The sequence below is a fragment of the Peromyscus eremicus genome, chromosome 10 (assembly GCF_949786415.1).
Source record: "Peromyscus eremicus chromosome 10, PerEre_H2_v1, whole genome shotgun sequence".
In the NCBI taxonomy this organism is placed as follows: Eukaryota; Metazoa; Chordata; class Mammalia; order Rodentia; family Cricetidae; genus Peromyscus; species Peromyscus eremicus.
Window position 1 is genome coordinate 88257880 of NC_081426.1, and position 23528 is coordinate 88281407.

The 23528-nt window shown below is 42.3% G+C and overlaps 1 protein-coding gene across 2 annotated transcripts in view; it reads left to right on the forward strand.

The window, feature by feature from the left end:
* LOC131920377 (uncharacterized) overlaps window positions 1-21619 on the forward strand; it is a 24356-nt gene extending 2737 nt beyond the window's left edge. The window contains exons 2-6 of one of the 2 annotated variants that reach the window (XM_059274716.1): window positions 2764-2834; window positions 5542-5638; window positions 7636-7737; window positions 12584-12748; window positions 21439-21619. In XM_059274716.1, coding sequence (XP_059130699.1) covers window positions 2764-2834; window positions 5542-5638; window positions 7636-7737; window positions 12584-12748; window positions 21439-21573 — 570 coding nt within the window. In that variant the 3' untranslated portion in view covers window positions 21574-21619. Of the gene's footprint in view, window positions 1-2763; window positions 2835-5456; window positions 5639-7635; window positions 7738-12583; window positions 12749-21438 lie in introns of both variants that reach the window. The other variant, XM_059274717.1, reaches the window with a different exon arrangement.
* Window positions 21620-23528: the final 1909 nt, after the last annotated feature.

Here is a 23528-nt window from a genome sequence, read left to right on the forward strand (position 1 = left end):
TCCGTCATACAATTGCCCTGTCCCCTGCTGTCCTGAACTTCACACTGCTTTCTCACCACGACCCCCAAGGTTGTCTCTATTTCTTACCCCTCTACCTGGAGACCACTTTTCTCCACTTTGAGGCAGTACACTCTCATCTGTACTTTGAAAGTTTTCTCGATTTTTCCTTGACTCTATGCCTACACTAACTGGCATCTCTCTACCAAACACCTTGACTAAGCTGAACTGGAGTCTTCTTTCCCTTGCTGTCTCTGCTGTCAGATTTCAGGACAGGGAATGCGTCATCTCTGTCTCCCCGGTCGAACACAAAGCCTAACACACAGTGAGTTCTCAACACACACTTTTAAGAGGAGAGAGCAGTCAGAGGTCAGCAGAGGTCAAATGGCCTCCCTTTGGAAGCACATTGGAGGTAAGAACACAGGAGAGGGAGCAGTCTGCAATCCAGGAGTAAATTACAGGTGCAGGATGCCCGCTGTGCAAAAAGCTAACCAGAGAAGGGAAAATACAGCATGGGGCTTTAAGAGACGGTTAGGATGAGAAGGAAAGAAATGTATCATGGCTTCCCTCGGTGCCTAAGATATTCTCCCTCCCAACCTCCCTCCCTCCCTCCCTCCCTCCCTCCCTCTCTCTCTCTCTCTCTCACACACACACACACACACCCCACACACACACACATCACAGGAGCCAGCCACTGTTACAGGTTCTGGGTTAGACTGGACTCTGGGAGTCACGTGCTCACAATCTTCATTCTTCCCCAAAGGACCCAGACCCAGGCAGGTCAGTGGCTCTGCAGCATAGGAATTTCCAAACACGAGAGCCCATGTTGTCACATACGAGGTCCCATGTTGTCATTTGTTTTCAGTCTTGCTGTGATATCACAGTTTATATTATGCAAAAGAGGCACTTGGGGAAAGCTACAGAAGTGTGTTTCATTACTTATAGGAAAGCAACAGAAAATAATTTTTCAAGTGTCTTACGAAATTCTGTCCCAGAGAATGCCTCCTTGACGTGGCAGGCTGTAGCAATTACTTTCTACCATTAATAGGCTTTACGTGCTCATAAAAGTTTCTATTTGAAGTGTTAGTTTGTGAAAAATGAATGTTAATTAGGAGTGTGACTATCTGGGACTTTTTTAGGTAACTCTCAGATTCCTTTTATGCTTCTAAATTAAAACAATGGGATTCCACTAATGGACTACGAGGTGTTCTGCATAATTATAGTACCTTAAATTTCTCCCCAAGGACTCACCCTTACAAGGAGTAGGCAGGCACAAGCGTTCTTGGCAAATGTTACTTAGTAAAGAGAGATAGTGGATTGGTGAGCGGGCTTGGTGGGCGACGGCACTTGCTCTCAAGCCCAGGGACCTGAGTGAGAGCCCTGGAACCCACCTAAAGGTAGAGGGAGAGAACCGACTCCCAGAAGTTGCCTCTGAACTCCGCCCGAGAGCTACTCAGAGTCACAGGATGCACCCCACAGACGCATACAGATAATAAATGATTTTTAAATATTGATGGAACAGTCATGAATAAGAGTTTGCTAAATGTACTCAGAGAATAAGAGATGAATGTTCTTAATCCATTAACAATTTATTTATAGTTTGGGACCAAGGAGATGGCTTTGCACTTGCTATGTAAGTGCAAAAACCCAAGTTCAAATCCCCAGAACTCAAGTAAAACCATACACACAGCTTGAGAACATCTGTAATCACAGTGATCCTGTGTAGAGATGGGAGACAGAGGCAGGAGAATGCCCAGAAGCTCGTGTGTGTCTCTGACACACCTGCTGTGGTATTCACATACACATACAACTTGTGTGTGTGTGTGTGTGTGTGTGTGTGCAACTGTATGTATGAGAGGTGTATGCTCACATGTATGTGTTCAGAGGTCAGAGGAAGGCATCAGGTGTCCTATCACTACACCTTATTCTTTTTGAGGCAGGGTCTCTCCCTAAACTTGGAGTTCGAATTTTTTTCAGCCAGGTTGGCAGCCAGCAAGCCATAGGGGTCCCCCTTTCTCCCTCTTTCCACCTCCTGCACCTATATGGGCACACCTGGGATCATTCCTGGCTTCGAACACGAATGCCGGGATCTGAACTGGGGTCCTCATGTTTACACGAGTGCGCATGACAACTGAACCATCTTTTCAGCCCCAAAATATTTTACATACAGTTTTTCTCAGCTGACTGACATTGGAAAGATACTTGAGGGGTTAGGGATTTAGCTCAGTGTTAGAGCACTTGCCTAGGCCCTGGGTTCAGTCCTCAGCTCTTGGGGGGCGGGGGGGGGGACAAGCTACTTGATTGGCTCTGCTTCCCAGGCTTAAAGCCAAACACAAAATCTCCTTGTAAAGATAAGGCTATCTAGTGCGGCCTATATTCATGTACTTACATATGTATATGTGACGTAGTTTCCTTTAACTCATGCCAATTTCCAATTTTTTTTGGTTTTTCAAGACAGGGTTTCTCTGTGTAGTTTTGGTTCCTGTCCTGGATCTCGCTCTGTAGACCAGGCTAGCCTCAAACTCACAGATATCTACCTGGCTGTGCCTCCCGAGTGCTGGGATTAAAGGCGTGTGCCACCACTGCCCAGCTTCATACAAATATTTTATGGCATCTTGCCTCTGATCACTCATGAGTCATACCAGTTAGTTCTCTTAGGAAAGGGGTTTTTCTTAATAAACCAATCAGAACATTGGTAATTTTAGGAGGAAAATACTGAAGAGACACGACAATCTTCTGCAAAATAAACGCTGACTTTTTCCCTAGGAAGCAGCGGCAAAGGTGCTCAGGCAAGTGCTCCTGAAAGCCGAGCCAGCGACCATAATTCAAATAGGAAGGTAAGGGACGCGCTGTCGTGGGTCTCCTCTTCACTGAGGTTCCAGCTAACAATTCCAATGACGACATGAGGAGAAGAACAGTCACTGTGCACACCAGTGCCTGGCCTCACCAGAGGGAGGAAAGGATAGCACGATGAATGGGAATGATAGCTACCAAATTTAGGGTCACGGTACCTGTGCAGGGAGAAGGGAGGATCTGCAATGCAGAGGGGGTGTAGTGACATCACTGTCTGAAGTGTCCTAACTGGACAGTGGGGCTGAAAGAGGGCCCTGTTATTCATCAGAAAATAAAGAAACTACTTTAAAATATATTTAGTCATATCAAGAAGAATGGCCACTGTTGTTAAATTTTACTTGGATATTACATATATTCTAAACCAGTCTTGAAATCCTAGTTCAGAAACAGGTGGGTGAATCGAGAGCATTTGTTATTTTAGGTTGCTTGTTGCTGTTGGTGTTTGAGACAGGGTAGCCCAGGCTAGCCTTGAACAAAATAAAAATAAGAAAAAAAAACATTTAGATTTTGAAATAACTGTGCCTAAAAAGCAGTACCCTGCCAGCCACTCAAAATCTCCCCATCGTGTGTTTGGTCCCATTCACTACTTCCTCCCTTTCTGAATATCAGCCATCATTTCTGCTTCCTCGGGGTCACAGTTTCTTCATTGCCTCTGTACCCCCAAAATGCATCCTCAGTGACAGGCCAGTCCTGCCTTTTCCCAGTTTCATTTCTTTTAAGCTCCTTCCATCCCTTTCCTTACAGATTAATGCTAAAGAATTTATAATTTCCCATAGTCTGGGCTTGCTGACTACTCACACACAGATCACCATGCTCCAAGCAGCTGGGTCCAGAGGCTCAATCCTCAGCAAGACTGTTGGTGTTTGATGGTGTTTCATATCTTATTACATTTCCACTTGAGATGTTAGCAGCCATCCACACTCAATTCCCAGTGCCTAAAACCTTCCATATCTTTGATTTTTTTCTCTTCTGTATCCAAATCCATCTATCAGCAAATCTTGTGCTTTTCCCTTCCTAATAGTAACAAGCCACTGTCATCTTTGTCTGGGCTGTGCAAAACCAAGTCATTTTTCTCATTTTGTTTTCTTTCTAATGACTGTACCTTTAAAAGCCTTCACTGAATAACATCTGTACTTACACAAAACAAGGGGTGCTTCCAAAGTGAAACCCACAAAACAAGTTTCCTTCCAGAGTCTAATCTCAGTCCTGTTTTCTACACACTGCTCTCCTCCTGCCTCTAGACAGATAAGCTCCTTGAACAAGGTTTGGGTTTGAGACTTCCCTTTGTTTTTCCTTCCTTTCCCACCAGGAATGCTCCTTTAGGAATGTGTTATGTAACGAGTCCAGGCATTCATACTTCTCTCCCTGTAGCATGTGTGAGTGGGAGACTTTAACGTGCTCTGTCAGTTCACATATATCCTAGATACCAAGTGTTTGCATTGTGAATGTTAAAAATAGCCTCCAGATGTTCCTCCTAACCTTCTAAGCATGAATTGAAAATAGCTCTCCTTCTCACGTCGGGTGTCCCGATCCAATAGCTAAAGCACACACTTGCTGCAGTGGATAGTGGAAGCAGCCGTTCCTTTTCATCAGCTTCTTCCAGGACCATTAAACACAACCCAGGTATGGTCGCTGAGGCCTGAAATCCCAGCACTGGAAGACAAGGGCAGGAGCATGGAGAGCTAGGGCTAACCTGGGTGGCACATTTATTCATATGATCTGTTTCTTGAATTTCTCATCTCACGGACATCCATTTTAATATTTGGCCATATCTGCTGCCCATTAACCATCTGGAGATGCTTTATTCCAAAAGACTGGAGTCTAGGCACCAAGCAGTGAATGATGGAGGCACTCCCCAAGAACCTGCCAAGAAGTTGGCATTGTCTGGATAAAGCATACTTTAGCAAACTGTGACAAGTTTGATGCTCCTCTCCCCAGCTTGTCCTGCCCTCTAGACACTTGGCATTGATAGTTCACACCTTCAAATTCTAACCCATCAGAATGGAAAGCCAAGAAGTGTACAATTAACTATGTCTACCTTAAAATGTATGGAGAGGAAAAGTTTGTGCACACAGTATTCTACTTGGTCAGATTATTTAATAATGTAATAATCAGACCATCACATTTCCTCTTTAATATAATCTCTTTGCATTGATGCAATTTTAAATATATATTTAAATTGTATACACTTTTGATTTAACATACTTTTTCAAATACACAAAAGCTCTCCTAGCTGTATGTGCTGTGCAGCACATCTGTAATCACAGTACCTGAGATGCCAAGGCAAGAGGACTGCTGTGAGTTCAAGGCCAGCCTGAACCACATTGACCAGCAATGCCCTGCCTTGAGAAACCAAAAAGTTACCTATCTTTTCAGGTGTAATAGTACATGCCTGTAACCTAAGCGCTTGGGAAGCAGTCCTGTCAAAAGTTTAAGGCCAACATAGGCTTCACAGCAAGTGGAAGGCCAGCCTGGGCTACATAGTGAAGTGGGAGGCCAGCCTGGGCTACATAGTGAAGTGGAAGGCCAGCCTGGGCTGCATAGTGGAGTCCTATCTCAAAAATAAAAAATGACATAAAATTATGTATATATTTTTTATACCACAGAGACTGCTTGTAAATGAAAAACAAGTAACTCAATGTGTTGTACTCAATTTCTTCAGTATTATAAACAGATGCATTCTTTTCAAAGCTACGTCTACCATACTCTCTTTATTGATGGAATCACTTATTTATGTGCTACAGACAATGGCTTGGATTCTATGGCACCATCTGCATTTCTTAAAAAAGTAAGTAACTGTCTCTACTGCTGTGCTGACATTTAAGCTGCTGAAGTTAGGAGGTCTCTGTCCTACGGGTCATTAGTAGGTTTTTTTGGTCACTAACCAAAAACGGGTTGCTCATCTCCTGCCTGTTTGCAGAGCCCTTACTGACCTCAGAGACTTACCCCATTCTTTGTCTGTCTCTTGGCTCCTTAAAGCCCCCACCTCGAAAATAGAGTCTACAAAGACCCTCCACTGAGATCTATTAGAACCTCTCCTTTTGCCGGGCAGTGGTGGCGCACACCTTTAATCCCAGCACTCGGGAGGCAGAGGCAGGCAGATCTCTGTGAGTTCGAGGCCAGCCTGGGCTACAGCGTGAGTTTCAGGAAAGGCGCAAAGCTACACAGAGAAACCTTGTCTCGAAAAAAAAAAAAAAAAAAAAAAAACCCAAGAACCTCTCCTTTTATATTCATTTTCTTTTTAAACTTAAGAAAGAAATTAAACTACAATAACACATATAATTCATAAATATCCATAGGGATGTCAGTGACCAAAAAAATTTAGAACAATATTCTAGAGATACTAGAATATCCTGTTATAGTATATAAATCAATTATAGGAGCTAAATGGAAATAAATATTAATTTGGAGGTTTTTTATTCTTTGAGGATTTCATACATGCCTGCAGTGTATTTCAATCATATTCAGTTCCTACCCTCCCCAGCCACTGTTAGATCCCCCGGCACATTACACACGAGAAACAGTGTTTTAAATAAAGATATATTATCTCTAGGGAAAATGTGAACAGAATGGCCAGCAAATATACACTATGGCAGAGTGAGACGTCACGCATTTCGGAGGGGCTAACTGCAGTAGATCCCACCTGTCACTCCATGTCTGAGCTCAGCCAATAGGAGACTTCAGAAAAGGCGGTCTAAAGACATGTTAATCACTGTCCTGGGGGTTTCTATGGGAGCTTCTTATTTTTATTTTTGATGTTCATTTTATGTGTGTCAGTCTTTTGCCTGCTTGTACTAAGTGCACCACATGTGTGCCATCCCCATGGAGGTCAGAAGAGGTACAGATCCGCTGGAACTGTAATGACAGATGGTTGTGAGCCACCATGTGGGTGCTATAACTAGACGGTCCTCTGCAACAGCAGCAAGTGCTCGTAAACGCTGAACCATCTCTCTAATCCCTCTTCCTCATTTTTGAACGTAAATGTTCCTAATCTTCAAATTTATATATTGCCAAGTATATAAACAAGGTAAGTATTTTAATAAAAAGGTTGACTCCGTTAGTTCTACCACAGCCACTAGTAGTTCTTGTCCCATCATCCCATTTACGAATCATGCACAGATTTCATCTCTTCAGCACAGAGTACTTTACACGGCCCCCACTGTTACTGTAGAAAGCTGGAGGGTAGTTCTCTCTGCACTGACAGTGGTCAGAGAGGAAAGCATTTCAGTCATTTTACTGAAGGTACCCTAATTCTCTTCTCTCTGCCCTTTACAACAAAGCATCCCAACTTTACCACCCTTCTGAAAACCAAGTGACGCAAAACTGCTAACCAGGTCATGTTTACCAATATTTCTGAGAGGTGTATTATTAAGTACAGAGGTGTTGAAACTTCTTATGACTAACATTTGATAGAAAGCCATGGCGCTTAGCATTGTTTTGTGATTTCTGAGTTGATTTTGAAGTCAAGGGCAGGAGATAAAAATGATAGCACAATTTGGAAAATGTCCCAGGTCTCCCCTTCCATGTCCTTGGGTACCCAGTGGAAGAAGGGGACACCTGCAGTCAGACTCTGTGGCTCTCTGGTTTGTACTAGAACTCTAGAGAAGCCTGTGCCACACACAGTGTTCATAACTGCCATGTCTTAAAGGAGGAAAGATGCCCTGCCACCAAAAAACTCCCAACGTTTCAAGTTTCTGCCATGTTTTGCTTCGAATGAACATTTACTCTGTTGTTCTCCACTTGGAATTAGCCATACAGGTTACATATTTCCATTAATTTCCCCAGGTTAGTGATATTTTTACAAGAAATCCTTTGATGCCACAAGAACATTTTTTCCCTTCAAATGCACTTGCTACAGATTTTCAACGAATACTAGCACAGCACATGGTATGTACCTCAACTTGTATCCTAAGCTCATCGATGCTGCTGACCAGTTGGTTGTAAGAGTGGGAGGGAAGGGTGAGAAGTGTTGTAGGGTGCAAAGGTTCACACTGGGGGTGTCTGCAGAGCAGCAGAAAACACAGCTCATGCTACCGGTCATTCACCATTCTTAGACACAGCCATTTCAGAAAGAGGGAATAAATACAAACATATGTATTTGCTTATTTTAGTTTAAAAGTAAAAGGATAAACCAGAAAGGCTTAAATGGTTGCCTGGATGGAACTTGGGAAAGAAGGGTTGAGCTGTCAGAGAGGGAAACTAGGCCTCTCTGTATAAAACCTGTGTCAGGGCTGCAGAGATGGCTCAGCAGTTAAGAGCACTGGCTGCTCTTCCAGAGGTCCTGAATTCTATTCCCAGCACCCACATGGTGGCTCACAACCATCTCTAATGGGATCTGATGCCCTCTCCTGACATAACGTTATCATGTAGATAGAGCACTGATATATAAAATAAATAAATCTTTTTTAAAAATAAAATAAAACCTGTGTCAAAAACTTGACTTTTTTAAAAGATGTATTTATTTATTTATTATGTACACAGAAGAGGGCACCAGATCTCATTACAGATGGTTGTGAGCCACCATGTGGGTGCTGGAAATTGAGCTCAGGACCTCTGGAAGAGCAGTCAGTGCTCTTAACCTCTGAGCCATCTCTCTAGCCCCCAAAAACTTGACTTTTTAACCATGTGAATATTTTAATTGCCAGGCGGATCTCTGTGAGTTCAAGGCCAGCCTGGGTTACAGAGTGAGTTCCAAGAAAGGCACCAAAGCTACACAGAGAGACCCTGTCTCGAAAAACAACAGCAACAAAAAAAAAAAAAAAAATACTATTAAAATTTTAAAACTCCTTATTTGTGAGATAAGATGTCATTAAAGGGCAAATATTCTAAAATTCCATTTACATGAGATAACAAGAATAATTAAATTGCTTGAGCTAGGAAGTGAAGTATGACTGCAAAGGTGGAGAGGAGAGGGAGTGGGCAGTTGACGTTGATATGTATGTCCGAATGTTCCAATTCAGGAAAAACGAGAAACCTACAGGTGAATGATGATGCCCATCACCTAACAGTAAAATGTACCAATGCCACCAAACCGCACACCTGAAATAATTACAGAGTAGAAGAAGAAAAGGAGAAGGAGGAGGAAGAAGGAAAGGAGGACAAAGAAGAGGAAGAAGAGGAAGAGAAGGAGGAAGAGGAGGAGGAGGAGCAACTAATAAAGTTACCACAGGAATTAGTAACCATCTCTCAGTAACAGCCTTACATGTAAATTGCCTCTGCTTAGACTGCCTGACGAGATTTAAAAACTAGGTCCAACTCCCTGTGCTCTCCAGGAAATACAGTGCACTGGTAAAGACACTCATAGACAGAGGCAATGGGTGGGAAGCAATCTGTCAAGCAAATGGAAATTGGAAACAAGCTGGCATAGCTAGTCTGATAAAGCAGACTTCAGACCAAAATTAGCCAGAAGAGATAAGACCACTGCATATTAATAAAGAGACCAATTCATCATCAGAAGATAGAAGAATTATATATGCACCAAATGTTAGGAGTCCCAATTTTATAAAGTAAATACTAATGGACATAATATAATAAAAGTGACTTTGTTACCCACTTTTGTCTCTAAATATGTCATCTAAACTAAAAATTGACAAACCTCAGATGTAATTGCACCATAGGTCAAATAGACTTAATAGAAATGTATAGAACATTTCCATCCGACAAACAGAGCACACATTCAACACATGGAACCTTCTCTAAAACACACCATTTTCTAGACCACACGTCAACTCTTAACAAATACAAAGGAAGTAATCTCTCACATCTTTCCAGATCACACTGAGACAAAAAAAAAAAATAAAAAAAAAAAACTATAGTAACAAAACAACTACAGAAACAACACAAAGACATGGATATTGAACAATATACTCGGTGAATAATCAGTGAAGAAATCATAAAGGAAATCTTCAAGTTCTTAGAAAAAAAATCAAAATGAAAGTATAATTACCAGAATCTTTGGGATATAGCTAAGACAATTTTTTAATATTTTTAAATTTTGTTTATTTATTAGTTTTGGGTCTTATGCATGCTAGGCAAGTACTTGACCAGTGAACCAAACTCTAAGGGCAATTCGAAGAAGAACGTTTATAGCTCTGGGTGCTTACGTTGAAAAATCAGATCTCAGTGAGAGGCCTCGGCAGATAAAGGCACGTGCCCGCAAGTCTGATAACCGCCGTTCAAGCCCCAGAACTTACACAGTGGAAGGAGAAAACCTACTCCTACAAGTCTCCTTTGACCTCCACGTGTGTGCCATGATGCTTGCTCTCATACGGAAAAAAAAAGTTTAAAACTTGAAAAATGATTTCAAATAAATGACCAATTTACATACATGTGTTTGTAGGTCATGACACTAGAAAGGGCTGCAAAGAAAGGAAACTATCTTAATGGAAAGGATAATTAAATAATAGGAAAGCAAGTCAGGAAGGGGGGACTCATGGAGGGCAGGAGGAGAAAGAGAACCAGCGGAGGCGGGGAAGGGGAGACGAGAGTATAATGCCACATGTGTGAAGATGTTATGATGAAGCCCAACTTTGTATGCTAACCCAAAACAGTGACTAAAAAATAAAATTCAAAACAAAGGCAGAAGGAAAACAAGCTATTCCTGAGTTTATAAATGTGGTGAGTCAGCCTCATCACCAGGTCAGGTAATGCTGGCAGCAGTGACATCTCCGTGGGGACAGCAGTCACTCCGCCTGGGGACCTGTCTGCAGAGGGCAAAGGGAGAGACAGCCAACACCCCGGAGGTGAGGAAGCAAGCGGGGCTCTGAGCTATGAAATGGCAGTGACGATGGGCAACTTGGCATCCAGACAAAGGAGGGTGTGGGGTTCAGTGGTTAATGTAGGTGTCAGGATGCCCCCTGTTTAGGCCAAAGAAGCAGGGGCCTTTAGGTTACATGAAGATTAGGGACAAGAGGGACACTATGAAGTGACAGTTACAGACTTGTCTGCTCAAAACTCTCTTCTGTGCAAAGTCAGTAATGATTTTCTGAAGTCTTGTTTCAGAATAGTTCATGTTGCCATAGTTATTTGAAATCATCAGGTAAAAAAACGCATAAGTTATTTTTGATGGAAATAAGAGAAAAGAAATGACATGGAAGAACTTAAAATACATATTAATAAGTGAAAGAAGCCAATGAAAAGGCAAGCCGGGCGGTGGTGGCACTTGCCTTTAATCCCAGCAGAGGCAGGTGGATTTTTGTGAGTTCGAGGCCAGCCTGGTCTACAAAGTGAGATCCAGGAAAGGTGCAAAGCTACACAGAGAAACCCTGTCTCAAAAAACCAAAAAAAGAAAAAAGAAAAGGCTGCATTCTCTACTGTTCAGATTATGTGATGCTCCAGAAGTCATCACACTGCACATGAGTATCTGTGGTTTCCAGGGCTGTGGGGACTAAACAGTAAAAACAATAGGAGGTCAGAGGGTTTTCCTGGCCAGAAAACTAATCTGTATGACCTTTAATAATAGACATATTGGGACTGGAGAGATGGCTCAACAGTTAGGAGCACTTGATGCTCTGGGAGAGGACTCAGGTTCAGTTCCCAGCACCCACATGGCAGCTCACCCCTGTCCATAACTCTAGTTCAGGGTTCCAGTGCCCTCTTCTGGTCTCCAAGAGTACCAGGAAAACACACACACACACACACACACACACACACACACACACACACACAGAATACACACACATAAATGCAGACAAAACACCCATACACATAAAATGAAATAATTACTGTTTTAAATAATGGTTATGTTTGTCCAAACCCATGAGGGGGACACCACTGAGGATGAACTGCCTGACATGGATGAAAGTGGGTGTCACTAAGAGCACCAGAGGCTTTCTTGCCTCAGGAGAACCGAACGTGCGATACCAGGGTCTGAGGTGACCAACAGCCGCCAGAGCCACTCCAGGCCGGTATCTTTTTGGTCCCTTGTCTCCCAAACTTGAAAAATGAATTTAAAGGGAAGGTAAGTTTTAGAAAGGAGTTTGTTAGAAGTCGATAGTGAGAGAAGGAAAAGGTCAGGTCAAGAGAAAGGAAGTAAGCAGTGTTCCTGGGCAGCAGGGGTTGGGCCCAAAACATGGACTGCCACAGTGGTTGGCTATAGATTAATAAGCCATTCGTTTATTTATTTGTTTGTTTGTTTTGATTGAGGTGTGTGGGGTGATCTGGTCAGCCTAGCTGACCCCCCCACAAGGTGTCCGTGTACCTCTCCATCCCAGGTAACTGAAGTGGAGTTTCGATCATTCCTTCATTTGCACCTTCCAGGCAGCTGGGCATAAGGAGAGAGAGAGAACAAGAAGCCAGATGAGGAGCTCAAGTCCACAGCCCTTAGGGCATTTCTGTCCTCCAGCCAGATCAGAAGACATTCCAGCATCTGTCCATGGACAAGGAGTGAGGTCCCTGTGCTTAAAACTGCCCGACACTCTCTACCTCCAAACTGGACTCTGGCTGTCAGCTGTAACAGGTTCCACTCCGTGGAGGATGTTGGTAGTAACCAAGGCTGTGCCCTGCAGCAGCAGCAAGGCAGGAGGCAGGAAGCAGCTGTATTTAAGAAGTCACCCATTCCCTGTTGGATGCATTCATCTCTCTCCCTTCTTCCTGTGTTTGTTTTTCTGTTTTGCGAGATTAGAACAGGACGGTTTGTGGTGTAGTTGATTCCTTAAAAAATGAGATGTGCCCTTGACAATAATGTGTTTCACTAATACAAATTATGTTTTTGTTCTATTTCACTTCTGTGTAGATGGAATACAATAAAAATCAAAGAGACAACAACACAGTGTCTAGAGTGGAAAGTCAAGTGACTGATGTAAAAAACATTATGCTGAGAAACATCGATAGAGTGTTAGAAAGAGAAATAGAAACAGTGAGCATCATCACTGAAGGAGCAGAGGACCCCCAGGCAACGGTAGGTAATTTGCATGTATGTTGACCTCCAGTGTGCAAAACCACAATGTCACTACCCTGGAGACAGCCTGCTCAAAGCAAAGATACACAGGGCTAGTGGGAGACAATACTTTGTAACCAAAAAGAAAGAAAATGGAGTGCAATAGAAGAATAACTTCAGAGCTGCAAGCCGGCTCACAGGTAAAGGCACTTGCTGGCAAGCCTGACCACTTGAGTTCTGTCTCCACAACAAAAAGAGTGGAGGAAAAGAGTGAACTAAACTGTCCTGACCCCCACACTGGCCTGTGCCATGCAGGTGCACACATGCATGTACATGCACATACACTAAGTAACCTTTGAAAAAGAATAATTGGATAGTAAATGACATTCAGGGATTATTACTAACTTTTGGGTGTGATAATCATGTATTTATGGTTTTAAAAATCATTTAGAAAGATTCATACTAAAATGTTGTGGCTAAAATTACATAATATCGCAGGACGGTGGTGGCACAGGCCTTTAATCCCAGCACTTGGGAGGCAGAGGCAGGCGGATCTCTGTGAGTTCGAGCCCAGCCTGGTCTACAGAGCGAGATCCAGGACAGGCACCAAAACAACATAGAGAAAACTTGTCCCAAAAAAAAAAAAAAAAGAAAAAGAAAAAGACATAATATCTGAGCATTGGCTTCAGGCTAACTGTAGAAAGAGTTGCAAGTGAGGCAGACTTACCCTACACTGATAACTACCATCTCTGGGGCTGAGTGGATAGGGCCTCATCACGCCATTCTGTCAACTTTTGCATGTCTCCCAAATTTTGTAATAGTTTAGAAACTAATCTGAACAATTCCCTTCCAGCATCTTCAACTAATCTTTACTCATCTTTTCTGGAACATGGCCACCATGAAAAAGCAAAGTTCACACACACACACACACACACACACACACACACACACACACACACACTGAGCTCTGCTGATAAACTCAGTTTTTCCCTTCATCTCATTTTTTTCAATTAGAACTTTTTTAACTTTTATTTATTGGTTGGGGGTGTGGGTGGGTACTCGAAGTACAGAGATGTGTGTAGTGATCAGGTGACAACTTTCCTGAGTCAGTTCTCTCCTTCTACCCTGTAGACTCCAGGGACTTGCCACCAAGCACCTTCTCAGCTAAGCATGCTGGGATCTCCTGTTTGGCCACAGAGACAGCCTAGCCTCTGAGTGATTTTGGTTTCTGGCTGCATTCAAACTAAAATGGCAGCTTGAGAAGTCACAACAGAGGCCATGTGGCTTGACCCTTCCTCGTGACAGCATTTACATGTAGCAGTGTTCCACGTGAAGTTCCTTTGAAGAACTAGTTTGTAACCGCAATCAAGATGTGAAAGTGCCTTCCTCCCAGGTCTTCTCATGCACTCCGACATTCACTTTTCCGACCCTGGCCCCGGGGAACCACGCGTCAGTTTTGTGTTCCCACAGTTCTGAACTCTGTCCTCAGGCTTGGCAGCAAGGCCCTCACCTGTGAGCCATCTCATAGGCCCCAGCATTTTTTATTTTATACTAATGAAATCTAATGTACCTGTTCCTCCCCAACCTGGTCTTGTGGTTCGATCCTCTTTCTGAAGCAGATCCATTTACCCTATTAAGAAATGCCATTACTTTTTCTAAGCATGATCTTCTTGTCCTTTGTCATCTTGATCAACATTAACATTGATTCTATCTTTGTTTGTTTGTTTTTTGTTTTTCGAGACAGGGTTTCTCTGTGTAGTTTTGGAGCCTGCCCTGGATCTCACTCTGTAGACCAGGCTGGGCTCGAACTCACAGAGATCCACCTGGCTCTGCCTCCCGAGTGCTGGGATTCTTTTTATTAACTTCCTTCCATTTTCCTGTCACCCTGATCTTTTGCCCTTCCCCATTCTGAGTTCTCTGTATTGTGAGCAGTACTATGTTAATATGTATATATTATAAATATATCCCTTAGACCTTCTGACAAAATTTTTCTGGGATAGTGGTCTATAGATTGTCTTCATCATGTTAACTCTATAAAATGTTCCTGAAAGCTGGGCATGGTGGTGCATGCCTGTCATCTCAGCCTTCAGGAGGTAGAGGTAGGCAGATCTCTGTGAATTCAAGGACAGACAAAGCTCTGTAGATAGACCTTGTCTCAAAAAACCAAAAATAATTAAATAAGTAAATGAATGAACAAAATATTCCTGAGAATACATTTAAATATATGCATAAATTATATATATTATCTTAGAATGTCACATATATTACATTGAAACAAAAGTTAAAACATGATAAAAATGAAATAAATATTAAATAAATTTTAAGAAAATAAAAACTTTTACTCATAAAAAATAATGTATTTGATAATGTGATTAATATTATAGCAAGTTAAATATTACTGTTTTTACATCCAAATAAGCAGATAGTGTACTCAGAACAGGAGCATATATGCATATATTCTCATTGTATTGTATGTCTCTATATTCTTTCTTCCTATATTAATCAGGACCTAGACAGGAATGGTGATATCTGAAATACTCATTTCATTCTAGTGGAATGAATACTCAAATGTTTCCCAACCAGCTGTTGATTTTATATTCAGATTTTGGTCCAATCCATTTACCAGTTTATGATAGCTACTCTGTGCTCCTATTCATTTGCTAGAAATGTTATAAATGTTAAATGTTATCAAATACCTTTTCTACATTGATAATGATTTTTCTTCTTTAATCTAATAATAGCATAAAATACTATTTGGATTCAAGGTGTTTGATTGGATGCCTTCTAAGACTCAATGTTTTGTAATTGTGTGGTTATTGTCTCCAAAGATTACATCTAACCATTGATACAAACTATTTACAAAATGCCATGTGGTATATTTCCATATGATTTGGTCTGTGCTATTCCCATGGGTAGGTTTATTTTCCATTCCTACTCTTTTATGACTGTAACTAGCTGGAAGCAAATGGCTTGAATACTCCCTACTTGAGGCTTATATACTTAATCAGATATCTACCACAGGCCATAATGTTTTAATTAATTTATTATTTGTGTGTGTGTACGTTTGTGCCCCTGTGCAGAGAAGCCAGAAGGGACCACCACCTGTCCTCCTCTGTCACTCTCCTCCTAGTCCTTTGAGGCAGGGTCTCTCCCCGAACCTGAGGCTCACTTTTTCTCTGCTGGGCTGGAAGCCAGCAAGCCCCAGTAATCTTATCCCCACTCCCACGCCCTCAGAGCTGAAGTTACAGGGGCATGCTGGACAAGGGGGGTGGGAGTCTTGACTGTGCAGCAAATGCTCTTCAGCACTGAGTCATCTCTCCAGCCTCCAGAATATTCTCAAGTGGAGGCAAAATGCACTTAGTATAAAATCAGCATTTTGAAGTACACAGGAAAATGACAGTACATTTATAGTGCTGTATACCCATCACCTGTGTCTAGTTCCAAAACATTTTCACCTCCCCTAAAAGGAAACCTCACCAAATAGTCCCTCCCCAGACCATAGGAGACTGCATTCTGTCTCTAGCGGCTTATCTGTTAAGCACATTCCATAGACCCTGACTCATACACAAACGTTCCTATTTGTCTTCTGTCACTGGAGTGTTGTAGACTTGAATTTTATCGATGCTGAAGCATGAGTAACTTCTTTACTCCTATGGAAATATATACCTTAACATTCCATATACCCCATTTGCTTGTCCATTAATGAAACTGATAAACATTTGGGGCTTTGTATGTGTTGTTTTGTTTTGTGGTGCTGGAGTCAAATCCACTTCAAATCAAAGCCACATGCTAGGTAAGTGCTGTACCACTGTACTATATATGCAATTATTGGTTTTTCAAGACATTATCTTACTATATAGCATAGGCTAGCCTCATGCTCAACAATCTTTCTGACTCAGCCTCCCAATTGCTAGGATATGGTGGTATTGTGTTCCCCAAAATATTGTGCACCCTAATAAACTTATCTGGGGTCAGAGACAGAACAGCCACAATATTAAACATAGAAGTTAGGCAGTGGTAGCACACGCCTTTAATCCTAGCATTCCAGAGGCAGAAATCCATGTGTTCAAGGATACAGCCAAGCATGGTGACTCACGCCTTTAATCCCAGAAATCGAGCCTTTTTTTTTTTTTAAGATTTATTTATTTAGTATGTATATAGTGTTCTGCCTGCATGTATACCTGCAGATCAGAAGAGGGCAGATCTTATTACAGATGGTTGTGGGCCACCATGTGGTTGCTGGGAATTGAACTCAGGACCTCTGGAAGAGCAGCTAGTGCTCTTAACCTCTGAGCTCTGTCTCCAGCCCAGAAAGCGAGCCTTTAATCCCAGGAGTGATGGTAGAAAGCAGAAAGGTATATAAGGCGTGAGGACCAGAAACTAGAAGCATTTGGCTAGTTAAGCTTTCAGGCTTTCGAGCAGCAGTTCAGCTGAGATTCATTCTGGATGAGGACTCAGAGACTTCCAGTCTGAGGAAACAGGATCAGCTGAGGAACTGGCAAGGTGAGGTAGCTGTGGCTTGTTCTGCTTCTCTGATCTTCCAGCATTCACCCCAATATCTGGCTCCAGGTTTGATCTTATTAACAAGACTCTTTAAGATTCATGCTACACTAGGATTATAGTCATATGACATCACATCCTGCATTGTGAATAATGTAACTACTAAGTTTATGTACAGGCTCATTTTTTAATACATTTACTGTGTGTTGTGTATGCATGCGTAACACCGCTGTACCTGTGTAGAAGTCAGAGTACAACTCGTGGAAGCCAGTTCTTTCCTTCTCGCATAAGGTGTATGGGATCAAATTCATGTTGTGAGACTTGGGGGCAAGCACCTTCACTTTCTGAACCATCTAGCTGGCCCCACAGGTTCATTTTCTTTTTAATAAAACTTTTTTCAAAATTGAAAACAGTTTTCAAATTGTCTTTTTAAGGCAGGGTCTCTCTATGTAGCCCTAGTTGTCACTGTGTAGGCCAGGCTGGCCACAAACTCACAGAGATCTGCTTGCCTGCCTGTCTGTTCCCAGAGTGCTGGGATTAAAGGTGTGCACCACTAGATGTGGCTCCCAAATCAATTTTCCATATACATGGGAGTCAAATTGCTAGATCATGTGGTAATTGTTTAACTACCTAAGGAACTGCCCAACCATTTTCTACAGTAACTGAATCATCTCAGCCTCCTGCCGTATCACTTCAACATTTGCTTCCTATTATTACTACTGGTGTTGCTACTGTAGTGACTATGATGCCTTGTGTTATTTCAAATTTCCTTAATGACAACAGTGTTAAGTGCCTTTTTATAGGCTTGCTACCATTCTGTGTGTCAAGATTACATAAATCATTGTTCAAGTTCTTTGTTTGGAATCACATTGTTTTTGAGGCAGGGTAGACGTTTAATGTACATTTTTAATTCCTTGGCCTTCAATCTTCTTTTCTATTGTTTGCGCCCAAAAGTCAACATCATATCCAGTCTTTCAATGCTCCCCAAAGAGACGGATCCCCAATGAGTGAGACTTACTTTAAAGAGAATGAAAATGCCAGCACAGAAGGTAGCTGATGACACAGTCAGAAAGGCCCAAGGTCTAGGTGGAAGGCGCTCAGCCTAGAGTAATGGAGGTGGGAATCCCAGACCAGAAGAGGCAGGCTGGATGGGCCCTGTTCCTTCTATCTCTACTTGCAAACCTGCCACCAGTTGGTGCTAACTGCAACCAGGACCCACAAAGCACGACTGCCGTTCTGTATTCCATCCTTTCCTTCTGCAGGGACAGATTCAGTAGGCACTTGGTGCTCAAAGCTGTCACAGATGATTTTAGGAAATACTTGCCCTACATGGGTCTTCATGTCATCTGTACATTATGTCCACGTGCTTTTAGAGTTTTGTAATGACTACAGCTCCTATTTTTTTAAATGGCCTGTTCTTAATTATGTTGTGTGGTGTCTATGCACCTGAGTGCAAGCACCCAAGGCGGCCAGAAGAGAGGTCAGATAACCCTGGAGTCACAGGCAGTTGTATGCTGCCTAATATGGGTGCTGGGATCCAAACTTGGGCCCTCTGCAAGGAGTGCTCTTTACCACTGAGCCATCAGTCCAGCCCATGCTGTCTCATCTTATACCACTCCAGTGTTAGAGGACTAGTAGCTGATGTAGCTACATGCCTCCGAACTTGCAGTGTTTTAACTCCACAGAGATTTGCTTTTCATTGTATGAAAGTCTAAGGTGAGCTTTCTGTGAGCAGCCTTGGCAGTCCAGGCTCTCTACCTGCTGTGACTGTCAGTGCCTTGAGCGTGGGAATCTTTGACTTTCATGGGGCAATTTCTTCAACAGTGAGTGGTGAAGACATCTTTGCTTATTAGCCACTTCAGCCCAAAAGTGGGAGCATGGCTTTATTCATCTCTGACTGGTAAGACCTACTTTCCTGTCTTTCTGTAGATATGCAGCATGTGTCAGAGAGAGGAGCCTGAGATGGAGTCTGGGACTGGAGGTCTCTTGGCAGCTACAGCCGCAGCTGTGTGTGATGGGACCTGCACTGTGGATGGGAAACGTCAGGCTAGCTCTTGACATCTACAGCCAAAGAAACCCTGAAGGAAATAGTCCAAATAGATGGAGCATGAGAGCAGATGAAAAGCCCAAGTTTCAGGAATAGATGCTTTTTTAAAAGTGACCACTTTTTTGGTTACTTGAAGTCAGTCACTTGAAGTAAATATTGAGTGCAGCATTGTTGGTGAGAAGTAGTTGGATTCTGGATACATTTGTAAGGTGTTAAAACCTAGTGTTAAAACTGCTAAAATCCTGAAGATGAGGTGAGAAAGGAAGCCCAGGGAATCTGGGTGCTCGGGCCCTTGTTCACACAAGGGCTGGAAACTGCTCTCCTCCTGAGTCCGGGAGCAGCATGGCGTGAGCTTTCACTGTTCCCAGGCTCCACCTCTTATGCTTTCTTTCTTTCAAATCCAGCCATATAATTAAATTGATTGTTTTATCTAGCATTTCTAGGTGATAGTACTTGGAAAGATTACAGGAATACTTAATCCACCATATCAATGGAGCTATCCTATGGCAAACGAGGCGGCACCTAACCCAGAAAACACTGGCACAAAAGCATTTTCCCCAGAGATTTCCTTTTACCTTGCTGTCTTACCTTACAATGCCCGACTTCATGTACACATTACATCTCCACTGCAAGAAAAACCATCCTCTTTCTGAAGTTAAATAGAAAAAGTCCAGAAAAATGGAGAATTTCATCGCCGTGGCTGTTTAAAGACAGGAACTCACTACAGAGCCAGTCTGATTTTGCACTCACTCTGCCTTGGCCTCCCAAGGGCAGAGACTACAGGCATGCACATCTTGTTCAGGCAAAAGATGAAATTAGGCTGCCATGCTTTACCATACCACCTGGATAGCAGACTCATTCTCACAAAATTCTGCTTTGCTGCCTATACAAGGTTTGTCTCTTCTTGTCTTTCTATAGACTCCACTGAATGGTCTTTAAATAAAAATAAATTTGAGCCGGGTGTGGTGGCACACGCCTTGTAATTCCAGCACTTGGGAGGCAGAGGCAGGCAGATCTCTGAATTCGAGGCCAGCCTGGTCTACAGAGTGAGTTCCAAACCAACCAGTTCTGGATATATGCCATCTTCTTCTGACCACTGAGGACTCCGGGCACACGTGCAAACAAAGCATGCACATGCATAAAATAAATCTAAAAGAAAAAAATTTAAACAATAACTAAAAAGCAATGTGAGACCAGGGCTATGGCTTGGTAGTTAAGAACATGGCTGCTCTTCAGAAGGACCCAGAGTTTAATTCTCAGCACCTCCCATGACAGCTTTCAACCATCAGCAGCCGAGACCAAGTCTAATCTTCAAAAGGCTTACCTTTAATGACCTTCCAATAGCTAGTGCCACCTTCCAAAGGCACCTCCAGGCTTCCAAAATAGCTCACTAGCTGAGGAACAACTGTTCAAGACACAAATATAGAAGACATTGCAGATTCAAATCCTAACAATCTCCAATTATGAAAATTGCTAGTAAGTAACAAAATTCTCACAGGGCAGTCATCTTAGATGTGCCATGTTCCCTTCCTCAGTAAATCCTCACGGTCTGGGGCACTGCACAGCAGATCTTATTTTCTCCATTTAAATTGTCATGAATCCAGTAAACATTTAGCCTACTGTATGCCATGCATTGTCCCAAGAATGCATGCCATAATGCTTTCTCTTATCTAACATCATATGACATTTACTTACTGATTAACTAGAAATAAAGAATTGAGAACATGGGGGCTGGAGAGATGGCTCAGCAGGTAACAGTGCTTGCAGCTCTTCCAGTGGTTCCAGCACCTGTAACTTCAGCTCCAGGCAATTCAGTGTCACACACAAATAAATCTTTAAAAATAACTGAGAGCAAGGTGTCTAGAACAAAAATGTGGTAGAACTTTAAAATGGGTTATAAGGAATCCTTTCAGTAAAACCACAAGAAAAAGGAAAATGAGAAAATTTGCTCAAGGTCCCAATGTTAAGTCCCACCTCAGCACAGGCACCTAGAACCGTGGTGAACCGTGGTGCTTCACTTTACAAATCCACTGGGTCCTAAGGACTGCTTTTGGAATTAGTTCAAACTAAACTATCAAATAGCCTTCGTAAGTATTTGAGTGTGCCATTAAGTTCAGAAATAGACAGAAAAAGAAGTCTAAGTTTGTATTTATTTTTATTTCAGGCTGAAGAATTTGAAAAAACAAGGAAGATTCCCAAGAGGATATGGTGGAAATGCTTCAAGATTGTAATTACCACCCTTACAATTCTCCTTTCAATCATTATCATTCTTTTAAGAACACACATAATACCCACCTGACCCTTCCTCCCCCCAAAGTACCAATAAATTGTTACATGGAATTAGAGTTCTGCATCCAGTAAGGAATTGTTTCATGGAATTAAGAGTTCTGCATCCAGTAACTCTGAACTCACCCAGTGGTACAGCACTGGAGGAAAGGATGACCGTTTCCTGACCCTCTGGCATCTTCCGACTCTTTTCTGTCTTTGTACCTCCATCTCACTAACACAGCTTCTCTGCTGTTGCCCTCCTTCCTGGGTTCCCTCACCTTGCAGACTGAGTGACACTGCGCACCTTTAACCCCAGCACTCAGGAGGCTCAGGTGGGCAGATCTGAGGTCCAGGCCTATACCAAGAGTCTAGCTCAAACAAGAGACAAACAGCATGGTGACTCAGGCTTGTAATCCCAACACTCAGAGGCTGAAGCAGGGCTGCTGTGAGTTCAAGGCTACCCTAAATTACAGTGTGGTCCAAGTACAGTGGTGAGAACTTGTTTCAAAAAGCACAAATTCTGTAATTAAACTCCTGAAGCTCAACTCAGCTCTGGCACATATCACTTATGTGTCTGTCTCAGGGACAAGTTACACCATGTCCTGTTCCTCATCTGGTGCCTGGTACTGACTGAATACACATTTCCCAGAGTAATCTAAGTCTTATCTATTAATAGTGGTTACTGAACTAATGCCATTAATTACTAATCACACTGAAACCCATAATTAACCTTACAATACCCTTAGAAATAAGAATTTTTCTTATGAGCATATAAGCCTTGTCTTCCATGTTTCATTTGAAATGCAAGTTCAAACCATTGTTTTATAGGAGGCAATTCCTTGTGTACCGATCAAACAAACTGGTAAGCCATATTCTAACAAGTCACAGGCTCTATCTTAGCACCTGACAGCCCTCTGTCACCAAGACTTCTGACACAGAGCACCCAGCTCTGCTCTGCAGTTACTAACAGCAGTGGGAACCAAGGTCTTCTTCCTTCAACATTTATTCCCATGTATCTATGTTTGTGTGCATATGCCAGTGTGCCTATGGAAGTCAAGGGACAGCTCTGAGCTTGTTCCCTCCTCCCACCACATGCATTCCAGAACTGAACTCGGGTCATCCAGCTTGGCAGCAAGCACCCTCCTCCACTGAGCCATCTCACCAACTCAAGTTCTTAAAAGTTTTAAAAATCATTTAGTTTCATGCCTGTAAGTACATCTCTTGGAAGCCTGGGGCAGATTTGTTCTTTGAGGCCAAGCCTAGGCTACATAGTATCTCAAAGAAAATAGAAAATAAACCAGGCATGGTGGTACATTCCTTAGTCCTAGCACTTAGGAGGCAGAGGCAGGTGATCTCTGAGCTAGAGGCCAGCCAGGGCCACATAGAGACAAAAAAATAAAATACAAATTAAAATGGATTGATGGGAAACCACACCAGCTGATGCTTGAAAGAGCTGTAGTAATGAACAGTAGTCAACATTTCCAACAGCCACCTTGCTTGTTTATTCCTAGAAGTACATTCCAGTCACGATGTCATCCTGGTGGTTTACACACCCAGGGAAAAACGTTGGCTGCTCAATGCAGCCTCTCACACAGCATACTAACGGCCTGGGGGCAAGATGACACCGAATTGTACTGTGATGCTAAGAACCTTTAAGTCTATTAGTGTAAGGTGAAGTTTATAGGTCACTGGCAGACACATAAAAACTGTTGTATTATTTTTATTTTAGATTAGAAAAAAAGGCCAACCTAAAGACAGTATCACAGAGCTTCAAAGTTATAATATTTACTGAATCAGATACTCACTGATAATATAGCCCATTTGAATTATGAGTGTCTTGTCTGATCCCTTAATTGTGGATCAGACAGTCGTTTTTAGGCAAAAGAATTTGAATAGTAAGGAAAATTGTCACATCTCACTGATATTTTTTAATCCATATAGAACTGGCCTAACAACTTAGTGGTTATAATTCTATATATAAAACAC